The 26,338-nt window shown below is 33.9% G+C and overlaps 1 protein-coding gene and 1 long non-coding RNA gene across 7 annotated transcripts; one reads left to right on the forward strand and one right to left on the reverse strand.

The window, feature by feature from the left end:
- The first annotated feature begins 518 nt into the window (after positions 1–518).
- LOC103492683 (BURP domain-containing protein 5-like) lies at positions 519–1,886 on the forward strand. The gene is made up of 3 exons (XM_051085285.1): positions 519–645; positions 737–857; positions 926–1,886. Exons 1-3 carry the CDS (start codon positions 616–618, stop codon positions 1,678–1,680), a joined length of 906 nt encoding a protein of 301 aa, XP_050941242.1. The 5' UTR covers positions 519–615; the 3' UTR covers positions 1,681–1,886.
- LOC103504337 (uncharacterized) lies at positions 1,829–15,839 on the reverse strand. 6 transcript variants are annotated; one of them, XR_007821220.1, is made up of 8 exons: positions 15,457–15,839; positions 10,846–11,058; positions 10,555–10,696; positions 10,379–10,480; positions 9,986–10,104; positions 9,752–9,875; positions 9,529–9,578; positions 1,829–2,027 (listed from the first exon to the last, which is right to left on the reverse strand). It is a non-coding gene; the product is annotated as an uncharacterized LOC103504337 (long non-coding RNA). The 6 variants fall into 6 exon arrangements; XR_007821218.1 differs by having other exon boundaries at positions 1,829–2,429; XR_007821217.1 differs by lacking the exon at positions 1,829–2,027 and adding an exon at positions 3,569–3,766.
- Between the last annotated feature and the right edge of the window lie 10,499 nt (positions 15,840–26,338).

Raw genomic sequence — 26,338 nt, forward strand, 5'->3', positions numbered from 1 at the left:
TTTCTTTATACATATTTTTACGAAATATTGCAAATATATAAATCTATTGTTTCTAATATTTATAAAAAGAAAAAAAGAAGATTGATTCATCCATTTATTTGGTAAGACATATTTCTATTGTAAACTCAATTGTACACTCAATTCATGTAATATTCACATACATATGCACGTACATACGTACCTACTTACCTACCTACATACCTACATGCATAAAATAAATGTATGTACTGTCCTATAATAATATAATTTTGACAAGAAAAACGAAAAATATGCTTCGATTTAGATCTTTTTTGGTTCATAAGTAGTACAAACAACATTTGATTATGTACCCATTTTTATATAAATTGCAAATATATAAACATTTTGTGTTAATTTTTATAAAAAGATAAAACTTACACTAACTAATAAATGGTAGAAATGATCAAACATATTGATGGATTCACTTGGTAAGGCATCTTTACCTTTCTCTCTCTTGGCTACTATAAATATGATCATCCTTACTCTTATCTTTCATCACTTCCAAACAATCTCACTCTTATCTTTCACCACTTTCAAACAATCTCATTCTCAAGTGTTTTCGTTATCATCCAAGCAATTTCCATCATCATTCAAGCAATGGAGTCTTTCAACATCCTGTTTCTATTGGTAATCAACAATACACAATAATTTTCTTCTTCTTCGTTTCATTATAACCTCAATCTCACTGTTGTTTTTTTTTTTTTTTTTTGAACTACAGATCACTATTATTGGTATTGGGCATAGTTTGGCCCTCACTACTATCTCTCCAAAATTATATTGGGAGTCTATGCTTCCTACCACTCCACTGCCAAAAGCAATTCTTGCTCTTCTTCAACCAGGTGCATTTTTTTCTAAAAAAAATGTTTTAATAAGTAATATTGATTTGATGGGTGACCATGCCTTGCAGATTTCTTTTTCTCCCCGAAGAGTCACAACGGAAACCCATCTCTTTATATTGAGGAAAATGCTGGTCAAAAATATGCGTATGTCGATCATCCTCATTCACAAAACAGTAATGTTTCAAGCATCTTCTTCTTAGACAATATGTTATCTATTGGTTCAACATATAACTTGTATTTTCTAAATATTTCATCAAAAAATTCCCCTTTCTTGGTGCGAGTGGCTGCAAACAAATATCCCTTTTCTTCGAACAAACTATTAGACATCCTTGCCAGATTCTCAATAAAACCCAATACCGACGAAGCAAAATTGATAGAAAACACAATTATGGATTGTGAAGTTCCTCCTATCAAGGGGGAAGAAAGGTATTGTGCAACGTCATTAGAGAGCATGGTGGATGTGGTGATCATGAAGATGGGGAAGGAAGTTAAGGTAATGTCAGCTACAGTGGAGGACGGAATGAACCCAACGTATTCACAAGTTTCAACGGTGGTGGAGAAGTCGAAGGTAAACAACCTTCTTTGCCATAAGGAAACATACCCATATGCCGTGTTTTATTGCCATTCAAATCGGGGAACGCGAGTCTATGAGGTTGGTTTTATTGATAAGGATGGAAAGAGGGCCAATGTTTTGGCAGTTTGCCATAACGACACCTCCGGTTGGGATCCAAAACATTTTGCTTTCAAATATCTGAAGGTGAAACCGGGTGGAGCTACAATATGTCATTTTCTTCCTCCATATGATTTGGCTTTCTTTGTATAAAGTCATCACAACTGTGATCAGTGGCCTAACCTATCTTGACTCCAAATAATTATTGTTTGACGTCTGTTTGTTTTCAAAGGTGTGTCCATCCTAGCTAATATGATCTATGGTTGTATTTGGTTTGTTTGTATTTTTTTCCTTTTGTCCCTTTTAGAGTTTGTATCGTTTTTATTATTATATCAATGAGAAGTATTTCTTGTTTGAAAGTGTTTGATTGGAGGAACTAACCTCCTAATTTTGACCAAGAGAAGTAACTACAGGATTTGTACTCACTAATGCTTTTTCGCACATCTTTATAGCTTTATGAACATCTCTCAAGTGACCCCACTTAGGTTGCCTAGCCAATCCTGTGTCATAGAAGATAAAACAACTACCATATAAAAAGGCAGTAGCTTGTAATGAATTTGGGTGTGAATCTATATCCATATAATTTTTGTTTTTCATTTTTATGATTGGAGTTCACAACTTGAGTATAAGTTCATAACAAACTTCATTCTTTATGCACAATTTCAATTTTGAAGATGTAATAGCCAAGTCTTGATGTGAAATCCAGAATTCTCAAGCAATTGAACATAATCAAAATTGAAATCATAACTCAAAAAAGGCAATAAGTAATGTATCATTGGCCACTGTCAAGAATGAAGAGATAATTAAAGAGAGGAAAAGAAAACAAATGGCCACCGAAAGCTTCAAATTTGGTTTCACTTTTATTAGTTACGCATTCCACCTCTTTAAATTTTGATGGCATCCTAATTAAAAGAAAATAAAATAAAATAACTATATTAATTAGAAATTGAACCGAGTGTTATATGTATTAGACAGATGTGAAATAAGTTTCATATTCAAAGACTCAATAAGAACTGACCATTGGTGTGTTTGTCTTTTTCAGATATATTCTATGTTTGTACATCATTGAAGTCTTCTACCAAGCATGTTTGTCTTATATTACTCAAATTTAGGAAAGAAAGAAAGAGGTTGAGTGTGGTACAGCCGATCAGGCAACCCCACATACAAATGTGACATGTGGCTTTTAGAGTACATATTGTTATATTGTTAGATTTTATCTTGTTCCACCTCAATTGTTATATTGTTAGATTTTATCTTGTTCCACCACATTGTTAGCTAGCTCTTACAAGGGATTTTATTAACCGTATGCAGAATTTATTTGGTGTTCTCTTACTTGCATATTTTTCTAGTTTGGATGTTCTCTATAATGGAGGTACAGATGTGATTACTTATGAATTCGTGGATACTTGAGAAAATGAAGAACTTGTCCAAGGAGAACATCTATGTCCTGAGCGACAAGCAAACTTATATTCAAGTCAGTATCAATTTCACAACATCCTGTGATATTATTACCTTTAACGATAAAGATCGATATTTTATGTTTTTTCTTTTCTTTTTTTTTTTTCCACCAAGACATGAAGACAACAGATAAAGATTGTAGTACATACAATATATATATATATATATATATATATATATATATATATATATATATATATATATATATTAACAAACTAATATGCACATATTTACAAAGACTAAAAACTAGAAAAATAATGCAGCTCGAATTGTACCTTTGAAAACAATAAATTTATAAAGATATAATAACAAAAATAAAAGAAATAAAAATGGAATTTTGAATATGGAACAAATATGCATTGTATTGAAATAACCGATGTATACAAACACGGTGAGTTTAATAAATGAAAAAAATAGATTAAGGAGGTATTTGGGGCATTGAGTTGGTTGTTATAACTAATAAATATTGTAGCTTGTGAGTTATAATATAGTCCATGTTTCGAGTGTAGGCTATTTTATTGTGTGGGCAGAAAATAGTAAAACTATGTAAGAAAGAGATAAATAGAGGACAAGTAGGAAAGAATAAACATTGTAACCGAAATTTGAATTGGTAAAACTACATTTAATTGTAGGTTATAATAGTTGAAAATACCAAAAAAAAATATATAATTGGAGCCCAAATATAGAGTGAGTGATATATATCGACCCACTTAAAATTGGTAACCCAAACACTTATCCTATGGCAGATCATGTGATTAGCAGTTTGCGTCCGCTTGTCTCCCTAATCAAAAGTAATGAATTTAATGTTTGTTCCTTTAATTGTGGCTCCCATTAATTTACTAAAAATGACTTTCGCATGGATGAATCACATAATGAAGATAGGATACAAAAGACCGTTGACAAAGAATGATGTATGGAAATTGGATATATGGGACCAACTGAAACATCATTCAATCGATGTGTTTGTTTACCTCTCCCACTCAACAACAACAACAACAGCTTTAGTTTTCGTTCGAAGAAGCTTTTAGTTTCTTATATATTACTTATACTTTTTCTAGTCTTTTTTATGGCATCTTTTTCTTCTTCTCTTAATTTAAAAGAAACGTGCAATTATTTTAGGAATATGTTTGTTTTGTAATAATAACCTCGAGTTTAGGCTCACGAGTACTCAACAATAGAATGGTCATATTGGTCGTAGTTCATGACTTCAACCCACTTTATCTTTGAACACAACTTGACGCACTTGGGAAGTCTTCAATTTAACCCTCGGGTTCTTTTTTACCGGTCTTGTCCAACTACTAACAAATGTAGTTTTGATACTATGTTAAATTACAAATTGTGACCCAAAATTTTAGATGATGAGTTACGGTGAAATTTGATTACATCAACAACTTAATTAACACAAAATCTCCCTCAAAATCAAGGATTTTAGTCAAGAATCTGAACATTAGGAATGAAAGAGGAATGCAGTAGCATATAGAATTGAAGGAATAATAGGCTTTTAAGTAGCGGTTGCTTATAAACTTCGATTCTCAATTATTAAAGTAGAGGTTGCTTATAAACTTGGATTCTCAATTATTAATTAGGAAAGATTTAGAGGTATAGCCTTCACTATGCTGATTTTCATATATATCTCATTATCATATACTACATCTACCCTAATTAATTTTCAAAATTCTAACTCTTTATTATAATGTATTTGTTTCGATATATACTGTATTATATACACAGTAATGTATCATTATATGCAATGAGTTTTTTAAGTATATATTATTTTTTTCAATATTTTTGTATGTAATTAGCTTTTTATAGTATATTTAACTACTTTTTAGTAAGATGTTATGTGGTGTATTCGTGATAACTTTTTTAATTATATAGTTTCTTACCTTGTAACTTTTTTTCAATATATACTGTTATATTCGCTATAAATTTTTTTAATTACATAATTTCCCATCTTGAAACTTTTTTTAATTCCATAATTTCCAATCTTATAACTTTTCTTCAATATAGATTGTGCTATATTCAGTATATGTAAACCCTCAAGCTTCTGGTTGAGTCTTCCTTGGTCGTCCATTTGAAAATAAATTGTTGATAAAAAAATATTTATTTTAGATGTGATTCTATATTTTTCTCAAAAATATATTTTTCATTTTTTTAAACCATCATAATTATTATGGGTTTATGAGACAATTGAGCACGACATTTTTTAAAAATCTTAGCACATTAGGCTATTTATGAAAAAAATAGTGAATTTAGATTAGACCATTGTAACATTCATTCTTTGGGGTATGATAAATTTAGCAATGAAATTATCCTCCAAATTTAATATAGCTAATTGATAGGGTCATGTTATCATAATGAAACTTCTTTGAAATTTTAGCAGCTGGAAGTGAATTGTGTGTATCTTAAATGAATTATTGAATGTTTTCTATAGTTTTATTTAGCATATATATACTACAAAATACAACTAGTTTTAATTTGTACCTCATTCTTTATGTCTTTATGGTTAACGTTCATTCTTTGGAAGGTAATACACAATCTTATCCCTCAACATATAAATAAATAGAACATTTAGAAAAAAAAAAAAATTGGGAATGGCAAATACTTAAGAAATTTTTTGCTTTATATTTAGCGTTATTAATATATTTTATTATATTACTACTCCTATTTGACTAATAAGTTGGGACTTGTAGATTCTCAATTTGTGGGACCTGTCATTTTGAATAAACTTCTAGAGGTTGGTTAGTTCCCATTTTTGTTTTTGTTTTTTTTTTTTTTTTTCTCTTTTGTAATTAACATCTCAATAGGTAGGTTTATTTTCACTTTTGAATGAATGCATCTTTCATACCATTTAAATTGATTTTGAATTATTAAAAACATTTTTGAAATTGACAAAAACCATTTTTAATATTTTAATATTACTCCAAAAAACATGTTGTCAATTATGTTCCTAAGATTCAAGCAGCTCAACACTCAAATTCGAAATTGGGCTTAAAACAAGAACTCCAACTCTGAGGCTGAAAAGAAGAAATGGATCAAAGAAATTGATGATATTGATAAGCTTGAAAAGGAAAATAACTAAAAGGATGTGAATAGCTCTCGTCGGCTTGCTCTCAAATCTAATCTTAGTAATCAATTCCACAAAGAAGCTCAGATCTGGGCCCAAAGATGCAAAATCTTATGGCTTGTTGATGGTGATGAGAATACGCCCTTTTTTCATAAAATACGTAATGCTAGGAAAAGAAGAAGCTCCATTTCTAGCATACATAATAATTTCGGTGAAATTTGTAACACAAACAATTCCATTGAGAAAGTGTCTGTTAATCGTTTCTCTAATATCTACTCTGAAAACAAATAGGTGGCTTGGCTGATTAACAACTTGAAATGGTCTCCTATCTCTAACTATTTACGGATTATCAATTGGTGGTGTTAATGAGACTTATATTGCTCAAAAAAATAAATGTTGCAAACGTGGGAATTACCTATTAGCCTATTAGCCTCACTGTTGCTCTCTATAAGCTTATGGCTAAAAATTATGGCAAACAGACTAGAAGAAACTCTCCCTCATTCCATCTCTGGTTATCAAATAGCTTTCATCAAGAAAGACAAACACGGATGCTATTCTCATTGCACATGATGCCATTGATTATTGGAAAATGAAAAACGTGAAAGGTTATGTTATAAAGCTTGATATTGAAAAGGATTTTAACAAAATTCAATGGGGTTTCATCGACTACTTTCTATTGAAGAAAAATTGTTCCAATCAGTGGAGATCTTAGATGCAGTCATGTCTTAGCAATGTGCACTACTATGTCCTTATTAATGGAAGACCTAGAGGGAGAATCAAACCTTCAAAGAGTACTATTCGTCAAGGTGACCTCTTTCCTCATTTATATGTCCTTGTCATGGATTATTTTAGTAGAATTTTATTACACTTGCAAAGGCAGGATAAAATCAAGGGTGTTTTCATCAATGATGGATGTAATCTCACACATATTTTATTTGCTGATGATATCCTCATATTTGTGGAAGATAATGAAGATTATATATCCAACCTTAAGAATGCTATTTTCCTCATTGAAGAAGCTTCGGGGCTCAATATTAATCTTTCAAAATCATCCTTATCACCTATAAATGTGGATTCTAATAGAGTTGATGAGATAGCAAATAGTTGGGGGATCCAAAAAAAGTACCTGTCCATCAATTATCTTGGTGTTCCATTGGGTGGCAAATCATCCTCTGCTCATTTCTAGGATAATATTACTGAGAAAATCCACAAAAAGTTGAATAGTTGGAAATACTCTTATCTTTCCAAGGGAGGGAAGTTGAACTCTTTTTCACTCAACTCTAATCGGCCTTCCTACATATAAGTTGTCTGTTTTCAAAGCCCCCATTGACATTTGTATATCAATTGAGAAATTGTGGCTTAATTTTCTTTGGAAAAATCGTAGCGAGGACAAGCTCACGCATCTCCTGAGATGGTCAAAAATTACTACTCCAAAAGAAAATGGAGGTTTAGGTATTCATAAACTGGTGGACACAAATTTCTTTCTCTGTAAATGGCTACGGAGATTCTAAAAATAGTCCCCCTTTGGAAAAGAGTTATGCTTGCAAAATATACACAATCTGCTATTCATGAAATTCTTACGATTGCAAAACATAGTTCTTTGAAACTCTTGGAGGAATATTGTAAAAGATATTGATTAGTTCAATTCTCATATTAAATGGCAAGTTAACAATGGGGAAGTCCCACTTTTTGGAAAGGCAACTGGAATATCGATGGCCCTTTTATCTTTGAAATATCCAAGATTATTTGCTCTCTCCACTATTCTGGATGGCTCAATAAAAGATGCTTGGAACTCTGTTTCCTTTGATTGGGATTTTCTTCTTAGGAGACCCTTGGGCAGCATTGAACCTCAACAATGGGAGGAAATTAAACATTCACTCGCCCAAATGAAGAGAGAGGCAAAGATACTCCCATCTGGAAATTAAACTCAAATGGCAGCTTCTCTATTGCTTCTATTAAAAGATATATTATCAACATTGATCAAGACCCTCTTTCAAATTATAGCAATGGCATTTTCAACCAGCTCTGAAAATCAAAAGGTCCCAAAAATGTAGATTTTTCATTTGGTCTCTTATTCACAAATGCTTAAACACTGTTGAGGTTCTTCAAAGAAAAATCTCAAGTCTTCATCAGAATCCAAACTAGTGTATCCTATGCCAAAACAGCTCCGACGACCTTGACCATATTTTCATTAGCTGTCGTATTCCACAAGTGTTTTGGGCAAAGGTTGAAAGTCTCCTATTATGCAAAGTGCAGCACCACAGTGTCTCCACTATGTGCTCTGAATGTGCGATATGAATCAAAAAAACAAAAAGGGTATCATCAAATTCAATACCATCTCGACTGTGCTATGGGATATTTGGTTGGAGAGAAACAATTGTATTTTCAATGAAAAGGACAGCTCTACAATCAATCTTTGGGTGGATATTTACGCTCTTTCGGGTTTTTAGGCCAGTAGATCATCGCTATTTTCAAATTATAGTGCTACTTCTATTGCTCTCAATCTTAATGCTTTTTAGTTTCTTGTATTGCTTGGTCTTACCTCTAGCCCTCCAACTGTTGTTGTTGGTCCTCTTCCTTACTTCTCTTGTTTTCGTCTCATATATTAATGAAGTGTGAATGATGAAGGTGCTAAGGGGGTGTCCACCTAGTGGAGATGGTCAGTATCTTTTCTAAATTTTTTTTTTTTTTAAATTTGCATGTGTAGTGCATGCGACGTGGAGATCCACGTAGAATTGGTTACATTTATGCCTTCTCAATATTTGTAGGAGTGGTATGACCCAAATCCTCTTTCTTATTTTGGCCACATTTATGTGAATGAATTTGTAGGTTGCCTTTTTAATTATATTCGGTTGTTTTAATTTAACCCTCATGGTTTTTCTTGTTCAACCATAAACAAACTTTTTAATGATTAAACTTTTTAATGGGTGATTTAAAAGGAAGTGGGATATTTATATGAGACTACCACCTTTCTATAATTTGAAATGGAACTGGTAGTTAAGAAAGTTTCCTAATATATGTGCCTTCAAACAGTTGCCAAAAGAGCTTGTTTTGAAGGCTTTATAATATTATGTTTCTTTTCTGGGATAGCTATTTGGAGTGTTATGTGAAGCACAATATCTTCAGAATGTGATGCATGTTGGTTTTCGATTGAGATCAATGTTGGTAATTAATTTTTTTTCACTCGTGCCTTATTTGATCTTTTAGCTAATTCGAATGCTTTGAATAGTAAATGCTTTTGTTTTCTTTAGTTTAGTTTGATTGTAGTTTAAGCATTAGTTTGTTTTGATATACTTGTAGTTTGCGTCTATTTTTCGTAAATCAATGAGGTAGACCTGTGAGGATAGAAAGAAATTTAGTACCGGAAAGATAACCAACTTTGAGGTACATCCTCCTCATCCCCCCCCCCCCCCCCCCCCCAAAAAAAAAAGAATCATTTAAAAATAATGATTATACTAACAGAGATATTCTCATACCTTCACGACCTTCCAGATTGGTATTTTCTTCTTCGATAAGTTTGAACAACCTACAAAAGAATATCAAACTGTTACCTACTTAAAGTAGTGACATACAGAAATAAGGACTAATTAGTTGATTGAGGACTAATTTCCAAGTCTAGTATCGAATCAAAAACGTTAAAACAAAAACATCACGGAAAATCTTCAAAGAATGTAATACAAAAGGTTATTAGTCATTTACCAATGCTCGAACTTGACGTGAAAGTGAATCCCCAAAGTCTCTATAGTCAGAAATACGCTTTAACTGACGTGCTTTAGTTTGTGCTCTAGCTTCTTTCGTATCGGTTAATTATAGGATCCACCAACTAAGAAAAGTGGAAGAATAGAATAAGCAAAGAGAAGAGATTGAAATGGAAAACTTCTGGTTCAGAAAATGTTATACAACATTGTATCATACAACAAAAATAGAAATAACCTTCTCTGTCTCATTTGATCTAAAAGTTGGTGCGTGGTAGCAATTGAAATAACAACATTGTATCATATAACTGGTATGTCAATCCTCCTTGTGCCCCTAGCTTTTCTTGAAACATTAGACTGGACAAATGCAATAAATCAATTTATTTAAAGACACCAATTTTTTGTGAAGTACACTGAAAGAGATGAGAGACAAATTTCCAGGGAAAGAAAAGTTGGAAGATAAGAAACATAATATGATCTAAGATAGTATTGGCATGTCTCCCGAGAGAGAGAGGTAGGGAGGGAGGGGGGAGAGAGAGTATAGGCATTTCCAAAATATAGAATCAACAGCAAATCCATATTTCTGATGCATATAAAGCTTTTTGAGTACTGAAAGGAATCTCTTCAATACCTCTGAATGGGAAGAATCAACAAACTCGGTCTCCATCTTCTCTGTGTTCGAGTGAGTAGCATCTCTCCTAGGAATTTGTTGATCTATAGTATCCTCTATAATCTAAATTCATAGTTCATATAAATACTTAGAAATTTCTAGTAAACAGTGGGAAGTCTGACGGAAATATTACTTACTGTAGCTGATTCAACAGTAGTGATGCCATTCATATTTAATTGAACTCTGACTTTAACCCTTGAATTCGAGTTGTTTGAGCCTTGGAAAGGAAAAATCTACATCTCAAATGACTTAACATTTAACAATCAATTCCAATCCAACCTAAGAAAAATTAAAAAAGAAACAGAAACAGGTTAACACACTCTCTCGAGTAGTTTCTGAACACTGCAGCAGTTGAAAAGCCTTCCGACTCGACAAGAACTACTTCAATGATAACAATAATAAATAAAAAAGATTAAAAGTGAACATACTGTAAAGCAACCAATTTTTGAAGACATGCCAGGAGGTAGTTCATCCGGGTTACTATAGACTGCTTCCAAGTGGAATAAACTATTGCGCTGGAATGATAGAATTTTAGTACTTGGAATGTGCTGGCCTTTGGGAATTAGTACGTTATTTATTCCTAAGCAAATTAGGCCTGCATCTGATGAGAAGCCAATTGAGAATGGAAATGAATCTTGCACCTGTGTTCCATCAACCATATACCATTTAGCATCCATGCAACTAACAAGCCCAGAAGAAGGAACATGTCAATTAAGTAGATGAAGAAAACACATAATTACAAGTTGCAAAATCGCCTAAATCATGTTATACAAGAACATGAAATATCACATTGCACCCATTTCTAAAGAAAAATAATCGAACGGTTTCTCTTCGGGTCAACAAATTTATTAAGGTCAATGTTGGTAAAAGGAGTAGGATCCAAGAACCCTGCTTTGTCCAAGTACATTACACCCAAGAACCAAAAAGAAGCTAGAAGAAGAAAAGGAAAACAAGCAGAACCATGAGAGTTTTGTGTTTTATCCAGATCCAGTCATTGGCATTAAAGATTCAAGTTCATGCTAGGAATATAATCTTTTCTTAACTCCCCATTAAATGCCTAGCTAATGCAAGTTATAAAACCCCAAGGGAAGTGTATTTGAGAAATCTGGGTATCAAACGATACAATAGAGACTTGAGTATTTGATAGACCTCCAATAATATTCCAGTATTCCAGTATAGCAGAAGAAATAAGGTGTGGTGGGAGTGGCAATATTGTAATAAAAGACTTTTAATAGTAAGTTTGTTAGAAGTCTGTTATGTTAGAGGGAGGTCGGTGTTAGCTAGTATAAATAGAGTGTTTGGGCAGGAAATGTTTCTCGTGAAGTTTTGAGAGTTTAGTGGGCTTGTTCTTCCTGAGAGGAGAAGACAAGAGATTTCTTGTAATTGAATTGAGTTTCACTCAATTCAATCTATATTGTAATCGATTTCATTCTATCAATACAATTCAGAAATTATTTTCGAATAGTTCAGTATCTACCATATTGGTATCAGAGAAAGATCGATCCGAAAAGGAGAAGTGACGATGGTGTAGACAAGAATCGAAGAGAAGATGGAATTAAGGAGTTGAGTAAGATGTCGGTAATCGAAGCAACGTTGATCGAACTTACAAAGAGTATGGAATTGAAGAAGCAACAGTAGGCCATATTGTCGTACATGGAAGCAAATGCGAAAGAGAATGAAGCAACTTCTAGTCGAGAAATCAGAGAAACCAGCACAGAGAGAAAGGCCGATACGGACAAAATTTCGGGAGATCGAAGTAAGTTCAAGAAAGTAGAAATGTCGGTCTTCACCGGCGACGATCTTGATTCCAGGCTTTTCTACGCGGAAAGGTATTTTCAAATACATAAGCTATATGACTCTCAGACAATGTTAGTTTCTACGATTAGTTTTGATGGACCTACATTTAATTGGTATCGCTCGCAAGAGGAGAGGGAGAAATTTGTGAGCTAGTCCAATTTGAAAAAGAGACTACTAGTAAGATTTAGATCTACTAGAGAGGGGTCCATTTGTGGCCGATTCTTGAGAATCCAGCAGGAAACTACGGTAGAATAACATAGGAATTTGTTCGATAAGCTGGTAGCTCCTCTGTCGGATTTACCAGAAAGAGTCGTAGAAGAATCTTTTGTACTTGAATATTACCATGGAGACAAGCAGAAGCGGCTTTTTGTAGACCGAAAGGTTTAGCCGAAATGACGTTGATCGCTCAGTTGGTGAAAAACAGAGAGATTATTAAAGGCGAAGCAAATTTGAATGGATTCGCTGGCAGGAAATATCCTCCGCAAGCTGCAGCAAATGCGAAGTCTACAACTAATCAATCCATCAACGATAACAAAGGAAACACTTCGTTTCCAATAAGAACCATTACACTAAGGAGTCCAAATACAGGAGAAGTGCGCAAGGAAGGAACTTCTAAGCGATTACCTGATGTAGAATTTCAATTAAGAAGAGAAAAAGGACTCTGTTTCAGGTGTAATGAGAAATATTCGGCTGATCATGAGTGCAAAATGAAAGAGCAAAGGAAACTCAGAATGTTTGTGATCAATAGTAACAATGAAGAACTTGAAATTGTTGAAGAAGTTGAAGCTGAGAGTATAGAATTGAGGATGGTAGAGGTGAAAAATAACACTACAGCCTGTGTGGAATTATCGATCAACTCTGTGGTTGGTGTGAATGATCCGAGAGGTTGTAATCTTGATTGACTATGGTGCCACACATAATTTTGTGCCTGAAAAATTGGTAAAGTCTTTACAATTACCAATTAAAGAGACTGCTCATTATGGTGTAATACTTGGTTCAGGCACGGCTATCAAAGGAAAGGGAGTATGTGAGTCTTTGGAGGTAAAATTGAATGAGTGGGAAGTAAAAGAGGATTTTCTACTGCTAGAACTTGGAGGGGTAGACATCATCCTTGGTATGCAATGGCTTTATTCGCTAGGGGTGACAATGGTAGACCGAAAGAATTTCATATTAACCTTCTATGATCATGGAAAACAAATTTGTACCAAAGGTGATCCGAGCCTTACTAAGGCAAGAGTAAGTCTGAAAAATTTGTTGAAGACTTGGGAGGATCAAGATCATGGTTATCTGATTGAATGTAGATCACTTGAGTTGATTGAACTGAATGGACTAACTGCCGAAGAAACAACAGAATCTAAAGAAACAGAGGAAAGAATTGCTCCTATGTTGAATCAGTACAATGATGTCTTTGAGTGGCCAAAGAAACTTCCGCCCAGAAAGAGTATAGAACATCATATACACCTTAAAAAGGGTACTAACCCTGTAAATGTCAGGCCATACCGTTATGCATACCATCAAAAGGAAGAAATGAAAAAACTGGTTGGGGAGATGTTAGGCTCGAGAGTCATAAGACCGGTTTTGTGTAGATTACCGAGCCCTGAACAATGTCACGGTTCCAGATAAATTTCCAATCCCTGTAGTGGAAGAATTATTTGACGAATTGGGAGGAACATCGTTATTTACTAAGATTGATCTGAAGACTGGCTATCATTAGATCAGAATGGCAGATGAAGATGTGGAAAAGACTGCTTTCCGGACACACGAAGGCCATTATGAGTTTCTAGTAATGCCCTTTGGGCTAACTAATGCTCCGGCTACCTTCCAATCATTGATGAAATCTATTATAAAAAGATACTGTGCTGAATGCTTGGTAATGTCAACAGAATAGGCCTCTGTGCCTGTCTCCAGTAGGATTATTGCTGCCATTGGAGATTCCTACACAAGTTTGGAGTGACATATCCATGGACTTTGTGGATGGTCTACCTAAGGCGACTGGTTTCGAGGTTAAATTTGTAGTAGTAGATCGACTGAGTAAATATGGCCATTTCCTGTCATTAAAACATCCATATTTTGCAAAATCAGTAGCTGAATTGTTTGTCAAGGAGCTAGTTCGACTTCATGGATTTCCCACATCCATTGTATCGGATAGAGATAAGGTGTTTCTTAGCAATTTTTGGAGGAAAATGTTTTGTGGAACAAGATTGAATTGAAGTTCTGCGTATCACCCTCAATCCAACGGTCAAATGGAAGTGGTGAATAGAGGAGTTGAGGTATATTTGCGATGCTTTTGCAGTGAAAAGCCTAAGGAGTGGATTAAGTGGTTACCATGGGCCAAGTATTGGTATAATACCACTTTCCATAGGGCTTTAGGCATGACGCCTTTTCAAGTAGTTTATGGGCGAAAACCTCCATCTTTGCTTTATTATGGTGATCAGGTAACATCTAATGCTACCTTGGATGAACAGTTGAGAGAAAGAAACATGGTACTACTGTCTCTAAGAGAACACTTAAGGCTTGCACAAGATCAGATGAAAAAATATGCTGATCAAAAGAGGCGACATGTGGAATATGAAGTTGGGGATCCTGTCTTTTTGAAGATAAGACCACACCATCAACTGTCTTTAAGGAGGAGGAGGAATGAGAATCTTTTTTCTAAGTATTTCGGACCTTATAAAATCCTTGAAAGGATTGGTCCGTCCAGTGGCCTATAAACTAGAGTTACGGGGGAATCCCCTGTCTTTCACTTACAGAGCTGGAGGCAGATATTCACCACAATATTCAAAAAGAAGAGAAACGATAGATCAGGTAAAAGAAACACACTTGACTCTAGGATCAAACAACATACATAAACAGTCGTACAGATCCAAAGTAGTGCTACCATCAAATAATCTCCAAATTGTTAATTTCAAGTAATTTGGTATTAACAAACAATTGTAATATAGCGGTCAAACAAAAAATTTAAATGTAATTAACAAACGTATGTCCTTGATTAAACTATCAGATTCATGGTCATTAATTAGAATGCTATTCTTTCACACATACAGCCCTAGCAAACCACAACAAAATTCATCAAAAAGAAAAGGGGGGATTCGTTAAGTGCCTAATAGATGCAGGAAATGAAGTTGCATTGCATTGAGTGCCACGAAAAATCAAATTTGCTAAATGCGGATAAAAAGAATTCACGTAATGGTCGCTCGATCTAATCAATAGAGAAACATGAGATGAGAAACATGAAAACCCACCTGAGGACAGCCAGTCAGAAGGTAACGGCGGCAGGAAACAGCTCCGGAGATGGAAAAATGTATGAGAGAAAGAGAGAGAAGTTTTCGTCGGGGGGGAATCTAGGGAGGGAAGAGAGTCTTCTGTTTCACATTCCATTGGTTGGGCGACGATTTCGGGGAAATTATATATCGGTACATCATAAGGCGTGGAGCGTGAGACGGAACGAGCGAGCGGCGGACGAACGAAGATCGGAGCGTGAGAAAATCGGGGAAGAAGACGGAAAGATTGGACGAACGAAGACGGAAAGATCGGAGAAAATCGTAGAAGAAGGGAGAATATTGGGTGAGGGGGAGTTCGGGATTTCTTTAGAAATCGAGTAATAGGAAAAATCTGGGAAAGTTAAAAGAAGCAAAAAATTATTTTTTTAGAAGAAATTGAAAATATATATTCCTTCACATTTAAAAAAATATAAAATAATTATAATAGAAATAAATTGCTTAAATCAATATTTAATCTAATAATAATAGAAATAAATTGCTTAAATCAATTAAAATATAAGTGTAACGCTCCAAAGTAAGTTAATTTTAAATTTAATTAGCTTAAGTTTAATTTGAATCATGTTGAAATTATTTTGGGTGTTAATTGAGTTATTTTGTAGAAATTATGGCTAATTAAATAATTGTTGGAATAATGTTTAATTGGTTTAAGAAGAATGAAGGAAAGTATCAGTATCTTAGGAGATCTAAGCTATGCAACATGTTCTTGATGCGATACAGATTGCTTGACCATTTTATATTTAAGGTGAACAACCTCTCAGTGCCTAAACACCACACTTGTTCTGCACGTGTTTGGTTATATCTTTGTTACTTACTCTTTAGAGTAGTTAGTAAGAAACACTGGCCAAGCAATGGAGTCAATCTAAGCTAAGCATGATGAGACTTATAAATAAAGAATCCTTACCAAATACATAACCTAAACTTAAACTACATAAAACACTTCAACAAAGTGGAAAGTAAATAAATGGAAGACAGAAAGTGGATAAGACTGCATTGTATACATAATGTAAGCCTCTTGGCCATAAAGTAAAAAGCATTCATACAATACATCAAAGAAATACAAAAATGTAAAGAAAGAAAATATGTCGAGCCGCAAAATACTTGCATTCTTTGGCTCTTTTACAAGTTAGAGGAAATGGTGGGGGAAGCTTCTCTTTCTAATCTCTCTCTAACCTCTCATTTAGACATTGACGAGAGAAGAGGATGAAGGAATAACTCTACTACAAATGATGGACTCTAAAACTTGTCCTTCACGGGACTCCTTAAGGAATGTCCTCCTTTGATTCTCTTTTCAAGGTGGAGTTGCGCTTCTTTTATAGACACACTTTAGGTGTTAAATTAAGTGCTCATGTTGCACATCCGTCTTTGCCTACGCTGCCAATTACCCTTGCCTACAAATGTCAGTGTAGAAAGTAGTCATTTTTTGTCATATCACCACTTGGTCATCCGTGAAGCCCTCTGTAAGTTTCCTCCTCCTCCATCATGCCATCTACAATTGTTTGCTGATGCTTTGTCCCTTACTTCATTATGGTGCTCTTCGAAGGGTAGATGATATAAGGGTAGATGATTAGAAATCAATCAATATTGACCATTTTTTCTATTTTTCTGGAACTATGGAAGTTGGGATTTTTTTTTTTTTTTTGCCTTTTTCTGCTTCATGCTTTTATTTTATTTTTGGACTCAATAACTTACTTTTGATATTACTCTTTTGTAATGGATCTTGAAGTTTCAAAATTTTCTCACATAGAAAGATAATTAGAGGTCACCATGGTTGATTTTGTAAAGTGATATTAACCATTTTAGAATCACTCTTTATCATCTTAATCGTGTCCTTCATTTATTAAATGGTATGAGGGTGGAAAGGGAGGCATTGACTTCAAAACCACACAAATGATAGAACTAGTATCGATGCTTTATCTTAATTGCGCCTGATTTCTCATAATTACCGAATGATAATTAACAACTACATTACGTTTACGAAGACACAAATTTATTTATCACTTTATTTATTTTTTTGGAGGAATTACCAATGCGAACTATATAATTGATTGATTTAACTTAGGATATTAAAACAAAACATATAACTTATTTAACTTGAAAAGCTCCTCCAAATGTTTCTTTGGTATTGCATTCATGAAAAGATTGAGGTCTAAAATCCAAAGCAATCCTGATAGATAGCTACATGGATTCTGCATCTTCAAGTGTGCTCAAGATCAATTCCAAAAAATATACAGAATTTAAAATAATTTATTATCCTTCCAAATCTAACAAAAGAGGTCACCACATTCTTTTTTCAAGTTTTAAACACATTGAAAGTGATGGAAAAAACAAAGCACTAGAGACATGCAGCAACGAAATTTAAAGGATCATGATTTACTCCATATGCATCTAAACAATTTAGAAGTTAACATGGAACTACTATGCGATGGAATTAAACGAAAAGCCAAAAGGTAAACGATGTTCTTACCTTTGTAGTTCTAAACTTCTTCTTTAATCCAACGCTTCTTTGCCTGAATATCACGAACAAGGACAACCACCAAGCTGACCTACTATGCTCAGGACCAAGAACGGAGTTGTGGGACACGGTTATGCAAAGAGAATCACTACAAGAAATTCACCTTTTGCCGATGACAAAAACCGTCGGCTTTTCTTTTGCCAACGATTTTCAGCCGTCGACAGAAACCGTCGGTGTAGTTCCGTCAGAAGAACCTAAGCCGACGCCCGAAAAGAGACCGTCAACAAATATTGGAATCGCCGACGAAATGGAACTAACGGAGCTATACCGACACTAGAAATTAACCGTCGGCGAAAAGGATATTCACCGACGAAAAAAATATTTCGTCGGCATTTATTATGCCGACGATGTAAGAATGTCATCGGCATATCCTTGTATTGCCGACGACATTTATAGCCGACGGTGTTGATTTATTATGCCGATAGCTAAAATTTTCGTCGGCAAATCCATGAAATGCCGACGGTTTAAATTAATGTCGTGGGCAGAAGCTTTTTTTTTTAATATATATTTTACATTTGTATTGGTTTTCCACAATTGTTTTGGTTTGTACCTAAACACAATTCAAACTGTAGAAATATAAAATATTAAAATTCATTTAATGTTTCAACAAAAGTTAAAATTGTTTCTTACACAATTAATATAAGCAAAAAACAGTAAATTCGTCCAAAATAACAAAAATTACAACAATACATAAAACTCTACATAAACTTCTAATTTGCTTGAAGTAATCCCCATTGAAAGGTGAACCTGAAAAACAAATAAAAATAAAACAATAGAAACATATTTAATAAACTAAGTATAATTTACACTTTACATATATATGTATACACAAAAAGTACTTTACATACTTTAATTTCTTGAAAAACAAACTTAGAATAACAAGTTACATACTTTTCTCTACAACTAAAACAATAACAATTACATACTAAATAATCAAACTTTACATAACCAAAACAATAACAAAAACAACAATAACTTACAAAAAGAAAACTACATTTCATCCCACATCCAAGAAAACAAATCTAAACTTCAAATCTAAACTTATGTTCATGAACCTTTCTCTACAACGAAAACATAACTACTTCATACTAAGTAATCAAACTTTACATAACCAAACCAATAATAACTTACAAAAACAATGACAATCATCTTACATTTTCTCATCCCACATTCAGAAAAAACAAATCTAAACTCAAAATATAAACCTATGTTCATAAACCTTTCTCTACATACCAAAACATAACAACTTACATTTACTAAAAACTCCTTAATCCAACTTTACATAACCCAAACCATATAAAAAACAAAAACAACTTAAAAAAAAAAACTATATTTCATCCCACATTCAAGAAAACAAATCTAAACTTCAAATCTAAACCTATGTTCATGAACCTTTCTCTACAATCAAAACATAACTACTTCATACTAAATAATCAAACTTTACATAACCAAACCAATAATAACTTACAAAAACAATGACAATCATCTTACATTTTCTCATCCCACATTCAAAAAAACAAATCTAAACTCAAAATATAAACCTATGTTCATAAACCTTTCTCTATATACCAAAACATAACAACTTACATCTACATTTTCTCATCTCACATTCAAGAAAACAAATCTACATTTACATTTCACTACATTTTAGGCAAAATTGCATAATAAATCAGAACATCTCTCCTAAAAACATCTCAATTGCTACCATAACTGCAGGATAGCAACAAATTCAAAGAATGGTAAATCTAAGCAATCCCTAAAATGGTAATGTATTACAGTTGCTACCATAACTACAGGATAGCAACAAATGCTCAAACAAAGGTCATATGAATAAAATAATAGGGCATACCTATTTTGAAGTTCCTTCTTGTGACGCCATGAATTGCTTGATTAATTCTTTCAAATCGTCAACCTCTGCCTTTGTTGCCATAAGCTCTTCCTTTGTTGCATTCCTCACTTCTCTCTCTTCTTGAATCTCTGCCTTTTGCATGTCTAGTTGTTTCTTCAAATTTCTTATCTCAATTGCTTGTTCATATTCTTTTTGCTGAATTGATGAGATCGATTCTGACGAGTATCTATGTTTCCTTGGCTTTAATTTTGGACCCCCTGGATGTCTTCCCAACACTATCTCACATATTTCTTCCTCTGATGGTGGTTGACTCCCTCCTGAAGTTGGCAATCCTTCTAACTCTACCATCCAACTTTTCAATTGTAACAATGATCAATACACAAGAAATTTATGTAACATGTCATATATAAACACATATTATAAGAAATAGGACAATGGTTTACATGTGCTGCATGGGAGGCCTCATTCACCCAATTATCATCTTTTGCATGTGTTTTCTTGAATAATTCAATTAGTCCACACTGTTGACCATCCTTCGTACTCTATAATCAAAATCCCACCAAAAGTAAGCACATAAGTGATTAAACAACTGAAATGTAGATAATTCTTCTTATCATGCAAGTCTTACAAGTTCTTGTTGTATGTTGATGAATGTCTTGGGTCCAGCTCGATGATTGTATGTCAATTTTTTCCGATTCTTTTTGTTAGTCTCTGATGATTTCTAATAAAAAAATTACACAATTTAAAAAAGTACACCTTTCTAATGAATGCCAAGTCAAGAACAAACATACCTTGAATTCAGGGCTCTCAAACTTATCACATAAAAAATGTCAATCTTCAATGATAGTTTTAAGTCGTTTTGGTGGGTTCGCACGTGCCTCTTCATCAGTCTTATAACGCTTGTAATGCCTATGCAAATCTGATCTGTACTCTCTAAAGGACTTTTGCATTTGTTCTTCGACGAATTTTGACACATGTGGTAAAGACATGTCAACCTGAAAATAATTCTACATACAAAAAAGCTTTTTGGGCAAGTTCATATCTATTGATCAAAAGAAAATTATACACTTACTTGAACTCGACTTTTAGCAATCTCAATAACATCTAATGGCACGTTAGACCAGGTTGTACAGCGTACTGGAAAGCCTTCCCTCATAGCATTACCAATAGTGTTGCTGAATTTTGTAGCCTAAGGACTGATCGACTTCTTCAACTCAATCGAGATCTCAATAGGAATTCTTCCAAAACGTTCGACATGTTTATCTTATTCAATGTTACGTGAGTACCCACGTGTTCTAGAAACCATAGAACTTCCATCTAAGAAGAACTAAACATAATTAGTCGTTATGATTTTGATTTGAAGTAAGTATGATATAAGCTAACTAATTACCTGAAGTGTCTCCTGTGGAAGATCGCATGCTAGGAGGATCAGCACTACCAAATTCATCCTCTGCCTCTTGGTTATCATCCAACGGACCAGCCATATTTAAGCACTCACCTACAAAAAAAAACAAAGTTAACAAAAAAAAATCAAGATATACACTCATAAGATGGAAATCTCATCAAATTACTTAGCCATCATCTGGAATTGACTAATCAGGCAGTTCATCAGATCTCGAACTAATGTTAGAAGATGATGGTGTATCTTCTGATCCATCGTTTATGAATCTAGCATCGTCATCTTGGGACTGTAATTGTTGTTCCACGAGGGTAGGTTCAATATCATTTCTACAGAATATGGTATCCTCAATTGATTCGTTGACTTCAATTCCAACAACTTCTAACACATCAAGTTGGTCATTCCCAATATCACCAACTTCTGGCACATCCCACAAGCGTTTATTTTGAACTATTTGAACAACTTTCCAGTTCATACCATATTTAGGGTCATTGAGGTAAAAAACTTGTTGTGCTTGATTGGCAAGAATAAAAGGGTCATCGGCATACCAATAATGAGATGTATTAATTGATGCGAACCCTAAATCTATGTGAGATCTTTTTTTTCTAGGATCGGTGTCAAACCATCTACACTTAAACATCATAACATGTCTTCTTCTTACATATTGAAAGTCTAACACCTCATCCAAGACACCATAGAAATTATATTGATCACCTTCACTTTCTCCAGGCACAAATATTCCACTATTTTGGGTTGTTAGGCGATTATCACGTTGTGCAGTATGAAATCGTACCCCATTAACTATACACCCACTATAAGAGCGCACCTCAGAATTCGGTCCCATTGCTAGTGAATAAATATCATTTGCCACCTTTTCTCTGTGAACCTATATAATTACATTAGAACATTATATATAAATACAAACATAAAGATACGTGTGTGTGTTTAATTTGAATTTGACAGAGAGTTCTATATACTACATACCTGAGATTTGAACCAATCAGGAAATCGTTGTTTATGCATTTGTTTGAGATCAGAAGAGTTTTGTGCTTCTTGACGAATTTGTCTCAAATGTTTCCTACGATATGGTTCTAGTTGTGGACAATTGTTCAATATATACCATTGTGCAATTCTCTTCTCATCTACTAATAAAGTCCTTAAAGTTGAGGTCCCTATCGGTCGTGCATTTTGTGTGAACACTTCAAATTCACCACAAACATCATTTTCGAGAATTCTATAATTATTTCGTTCATCTCGATTGAATCTCGTTTCAACTCCACATAGGTACATTGCACAAAAATTAAGTGATTCATTCATTACAAATGCTTCTGCAATAGAACCCTCGGGATGTGCTTTGTTGGTACATATTGCTTTAAGGTCCGTAAACTCCTTTCAATTGGGTACATCAAACTATAACTCACTGGATCAACCACTTTGAGTTCATAAGGCAAATGAACCGATAAATGCACCATTACATCAAAGAATGCTGGTGGAAATATTTTTTCTAATTTACAAAGTATGATTACAATATCTGCTTGTAATCGATCCAAGTCACTTATGCGTACTGTTTTCGCACATAAATCACGAAAGAACTTACATAACTCAACAATAGCAGTTGCCACATCCTTTCGTAAGTATGCTCGAACGCCGATAGGAAGAAGTCTTTGAAGTAAAACATGAGATTCATGAGTTTTTAACCCCCATATTTTTCCATCTTTCTCATTCACACAACATGATATATTTGATACAAATCCATCAGGAAATTTTACTGATTTCAAGAACTTACAGAACTCAACTCTTTCATGAGTTGTTAATGTATACGCAGCATGTGGCTTTACAAACTTAAAACCTTCATGTCACAAATGTAAATCTTTTCGTATCTTTAAATCTTGTAAATCTAATAGTGCATTGGCCGTGTCTTTTGTTTTTCCATCAATATTCAACAACGTGCCTATCAAGTTGACACAAACGTTTTTTCAATATGCATCACGTCCAATTTATGTCTCAACAACAATCGTGACCAATATGGAAGTTGGAAGAAGATGCTTTTTTTTGTCCAATTTAGATCACGGTTCCTTTTCTTATCTTGTTTCGTTGGATGTTTGCTAAGCACGGGAAGATTTACTGTACTTAATTGTTCTAACATCTCTTCTCCATTCATTGTAATTGGAGGAGGTCTATGTTCAACCTTTCCATCGTGTTGCTTACTTCTACGCCAACTGTGATTTTCAGGCAGATAATGTCGATGACCCATAAAAGAAATCTTTCCTCTAATCCCAAACGATGATTTATCCTCCTTACAAATGTGGCATGCTTGATAACCCTTAGTACTCCACCCAGATAAATCACCATATGCTGGAAAGTCATTAATAGTCCATAACAAACTTACACGTAGTTAAAAGTACTCACCACTAACACTGTCATAAGTACGAACACCAACATTCCACAATTCTTTCAACTCATCCACCAATGGTTGCAAGTAAATGTCAATTTCTTTTCCTGGAGATTTAGGACCCGGTATAAGCAAAGACATGAAGAAATTTGTTTCTTTCATGCATTTCCATGGTGGCAAATTATATGGAATTAGCATAACAGGCCACATGCTGTAAGAAACATTCATGTTTGCAAATGGATTGAAACCATCTGAAGCTAATCCTAAACGAACATTTCGTGAATCTGAAGCAAACTGAGGAAATTGACGATCAAAATGCTTCCACCCTTCTCCATCAGCTGGATGTCGTAATATATCATCTGTTACAACACTCTTTTCTTTATGCCACCTCATTTCAGATGCAACATGCCTCGATGCAAACAATCGTTTCAATCTTGGAATCAATGGAAAGTGGCGTAAGACTTTATGTGGGATCTTCTTACCTTTTCCATCGTTAATTTTATACCGAGGCTCATTGCATATTGGACATTGTTGGCAATTAGAAAATTCCTTCTAATATAATATGCAATCATACTTGCATGCATGAATTAGGTCATAACCTAGCCCTAAGTCACGTAACTTTTTCTTAGCTTCGTAATATGAACTAGGTATAGATGCATCTGTTGAAAATGCGCTCTTTAATAATTCAAGTAGCATATCAAATGACTTGTTACTCCAACCATTTAAAACTTTAATATGCATCAATCTTACTAAAAGTTCAATGAAGAGTATTTTGTACAACCTGCATACAATTGATTGCATGCTTGACCTAGTAAATCTTCAAATAGTTTAGAATTATCACTCTCATGGACATTAATGGGTACCTCAGTCTCGATATCTTCTTCATGCAACTCTTCTTCAAAGCTTCGAACTTGTAAATCATTTAGAATATTCAACATCTCGTTTTCTTCAGTTGGCACATCAGTAAACTCTTCAGGATTTAATTCTTCACCACGTATTGAATGAGTTGTTTGATTTAATTCTCTAGATAAATTACTTGTTTCACCATGATAGACCCATTGACTATACAATGGAGACATTCCATATGTGAGCAAATGTCGCTCATCCCCGTCTAATGATTTCCACACTGTATTCATATAATTTTTACACGGACATCTTGTTTTCCCCAAGTTATTGACATGAAACTTTGCTTTTTCAAGAAATTGAGTTACTCCTTCCATATAAGTCATTGAAAACTTATCCCGAAGATGAATCTAACCTCTATCCATTTCAATTATATTCTTTCCAACTAGTTAATAACTTGACCTAGAGTGTTAGAGCCTAAAACCTATACAAACAGCACAAACGATCAAAGTTAGCCTTAACTAACTTTGAATCACATCCCCAACATCTAAAGTCTTATTGTAATTATACAAATTAGGAATAGTTCATTAAAAATAAAATAACTAATAATCATACTTGAATGTAAAATTATAAAAATTAAGCTAATAACAATTCATTCCAAACAATACATAATAACAAACTATATCTTGAGGCATTTGAGTATTCATAGACACAATTTGGTCGAGCAAATGAACCAAGAAACCACTATACATTTTAGGCTATAAGTGTCAAAATTTCTCAAGATCTTAAATTTCAATGCAATTTTATTACAAGAAAATTTACTTTATACCACACATGCTTATTATATCCAAGCAGAAAAGTAACTAAAACATGATGATCATCAACTTGATTCAAAGTACTTAACCTTTTATGCAATATCTTTAAGAGCAAAAATCATTAAATTTGTATGTTGATTATGAGTAGTAATTATGTGAACTTATTTGTTAAATAAAATCATAATTCATTGGTTCTAAAATGTTTTCCCTAAAAATTAAAACAAAAATTTATAAATTAAATTTACACTAATCAATCCAAACAAAATCCTTAGTTGAAATTGAAACAAGAACAAACCTAGGAAATACAAAATAATGAAAATGGATGATAAATTGACAAGAAAGTAAGAATGAAAAAGAAGGGAATTAAATTTGAACTTACGAAGAAGAATTGGAGAAAGAAGAAAAAAGGAGGGCACTCCGACGACGACGGCTAATGGAGACTTGCAACGGTTGGCGGCCAATTGAATCGGATTTGGGAAGAAGAAGCAGTGGCCGATGGAATCGAAATTGGGAAGAAGAACCTGCGTCGGCGTATTCTGGGAGAAGAAAGACATAATCGAGAAGAAAAGAAAAACCCTACTTTTGTTTTAAAAGAATTGCCGATGGTAATTTTAATTTCGTCGCTGTTTGTTCATCTAAGCCGACGGTTCTAATCCACCGTCGACATATGTCTACAAATGCCGACGGTAAAAAATATGTCGTCGGTAAAAACATATCTACACCAACGCTTTAATTATTGTCGTCGGTGATTCCACTTATTGTCGACGATAACACAATCTGTCGGCGTATACCACTTCTACCGACGAACTTTAAGGGCGTCGGCATGTTTGTCGTCGGCAAAGGTAAAATTTCTTGTAGTGAATTTTAGAGAGAGATGGAGAGTGAATCGTTTAGGTGTTTTTTCAGAGAAAACCTCATTCTTTTTTTTTTTCATTCGGTAATGAGAAGTTTTATATGAAATTTACATGCAAATTGCATGTAAATTATTTCATATCTTATCAACACCCAATCAATTCATGAACTCTTTAATGAA

This window comes from Cucumis melo, chromosome 5, assembly GCF_025177605.1.
Source record: "Cucumis melo cultivar AY chromosome 5, USDA_Cmelo_AY_1.0, whole genome shotgun sequence".
Classification (NCBI taxonomy): domain Eukaryota; kingdom Viridiplantae; phylum Streptophyta; class Magnoliopsida; order Cucurbitales; family Cucurbitaceae; genus Cucumis; species Cucumis melo.

What these genes read in the sequence shown, in the direction of transcription:
- LOC103492683 (XM_051085285.1), top strand. Translation starts at nt 616, where the DNA reads ATGGAGTCTTTCAACATCCTGTTTCTATTG. An exon ending in TCAACATCCTGTTTCTATTG is followed by an intron (nt 646 to 736) that starts GTAATCAACAAT and finishes TTTGAACTACAG; the next exon opens with ATCACTATTATTGGTATTGG. An exon ending in TCTTGCTCTTCTTCAACCAG is followed by an intron (nt 858 to 925) that starts GTGCATTTTTTT and finishes CATGCCTTGCAG; the next exon opens with ATTTCTTTTTCTCCCCGAAG.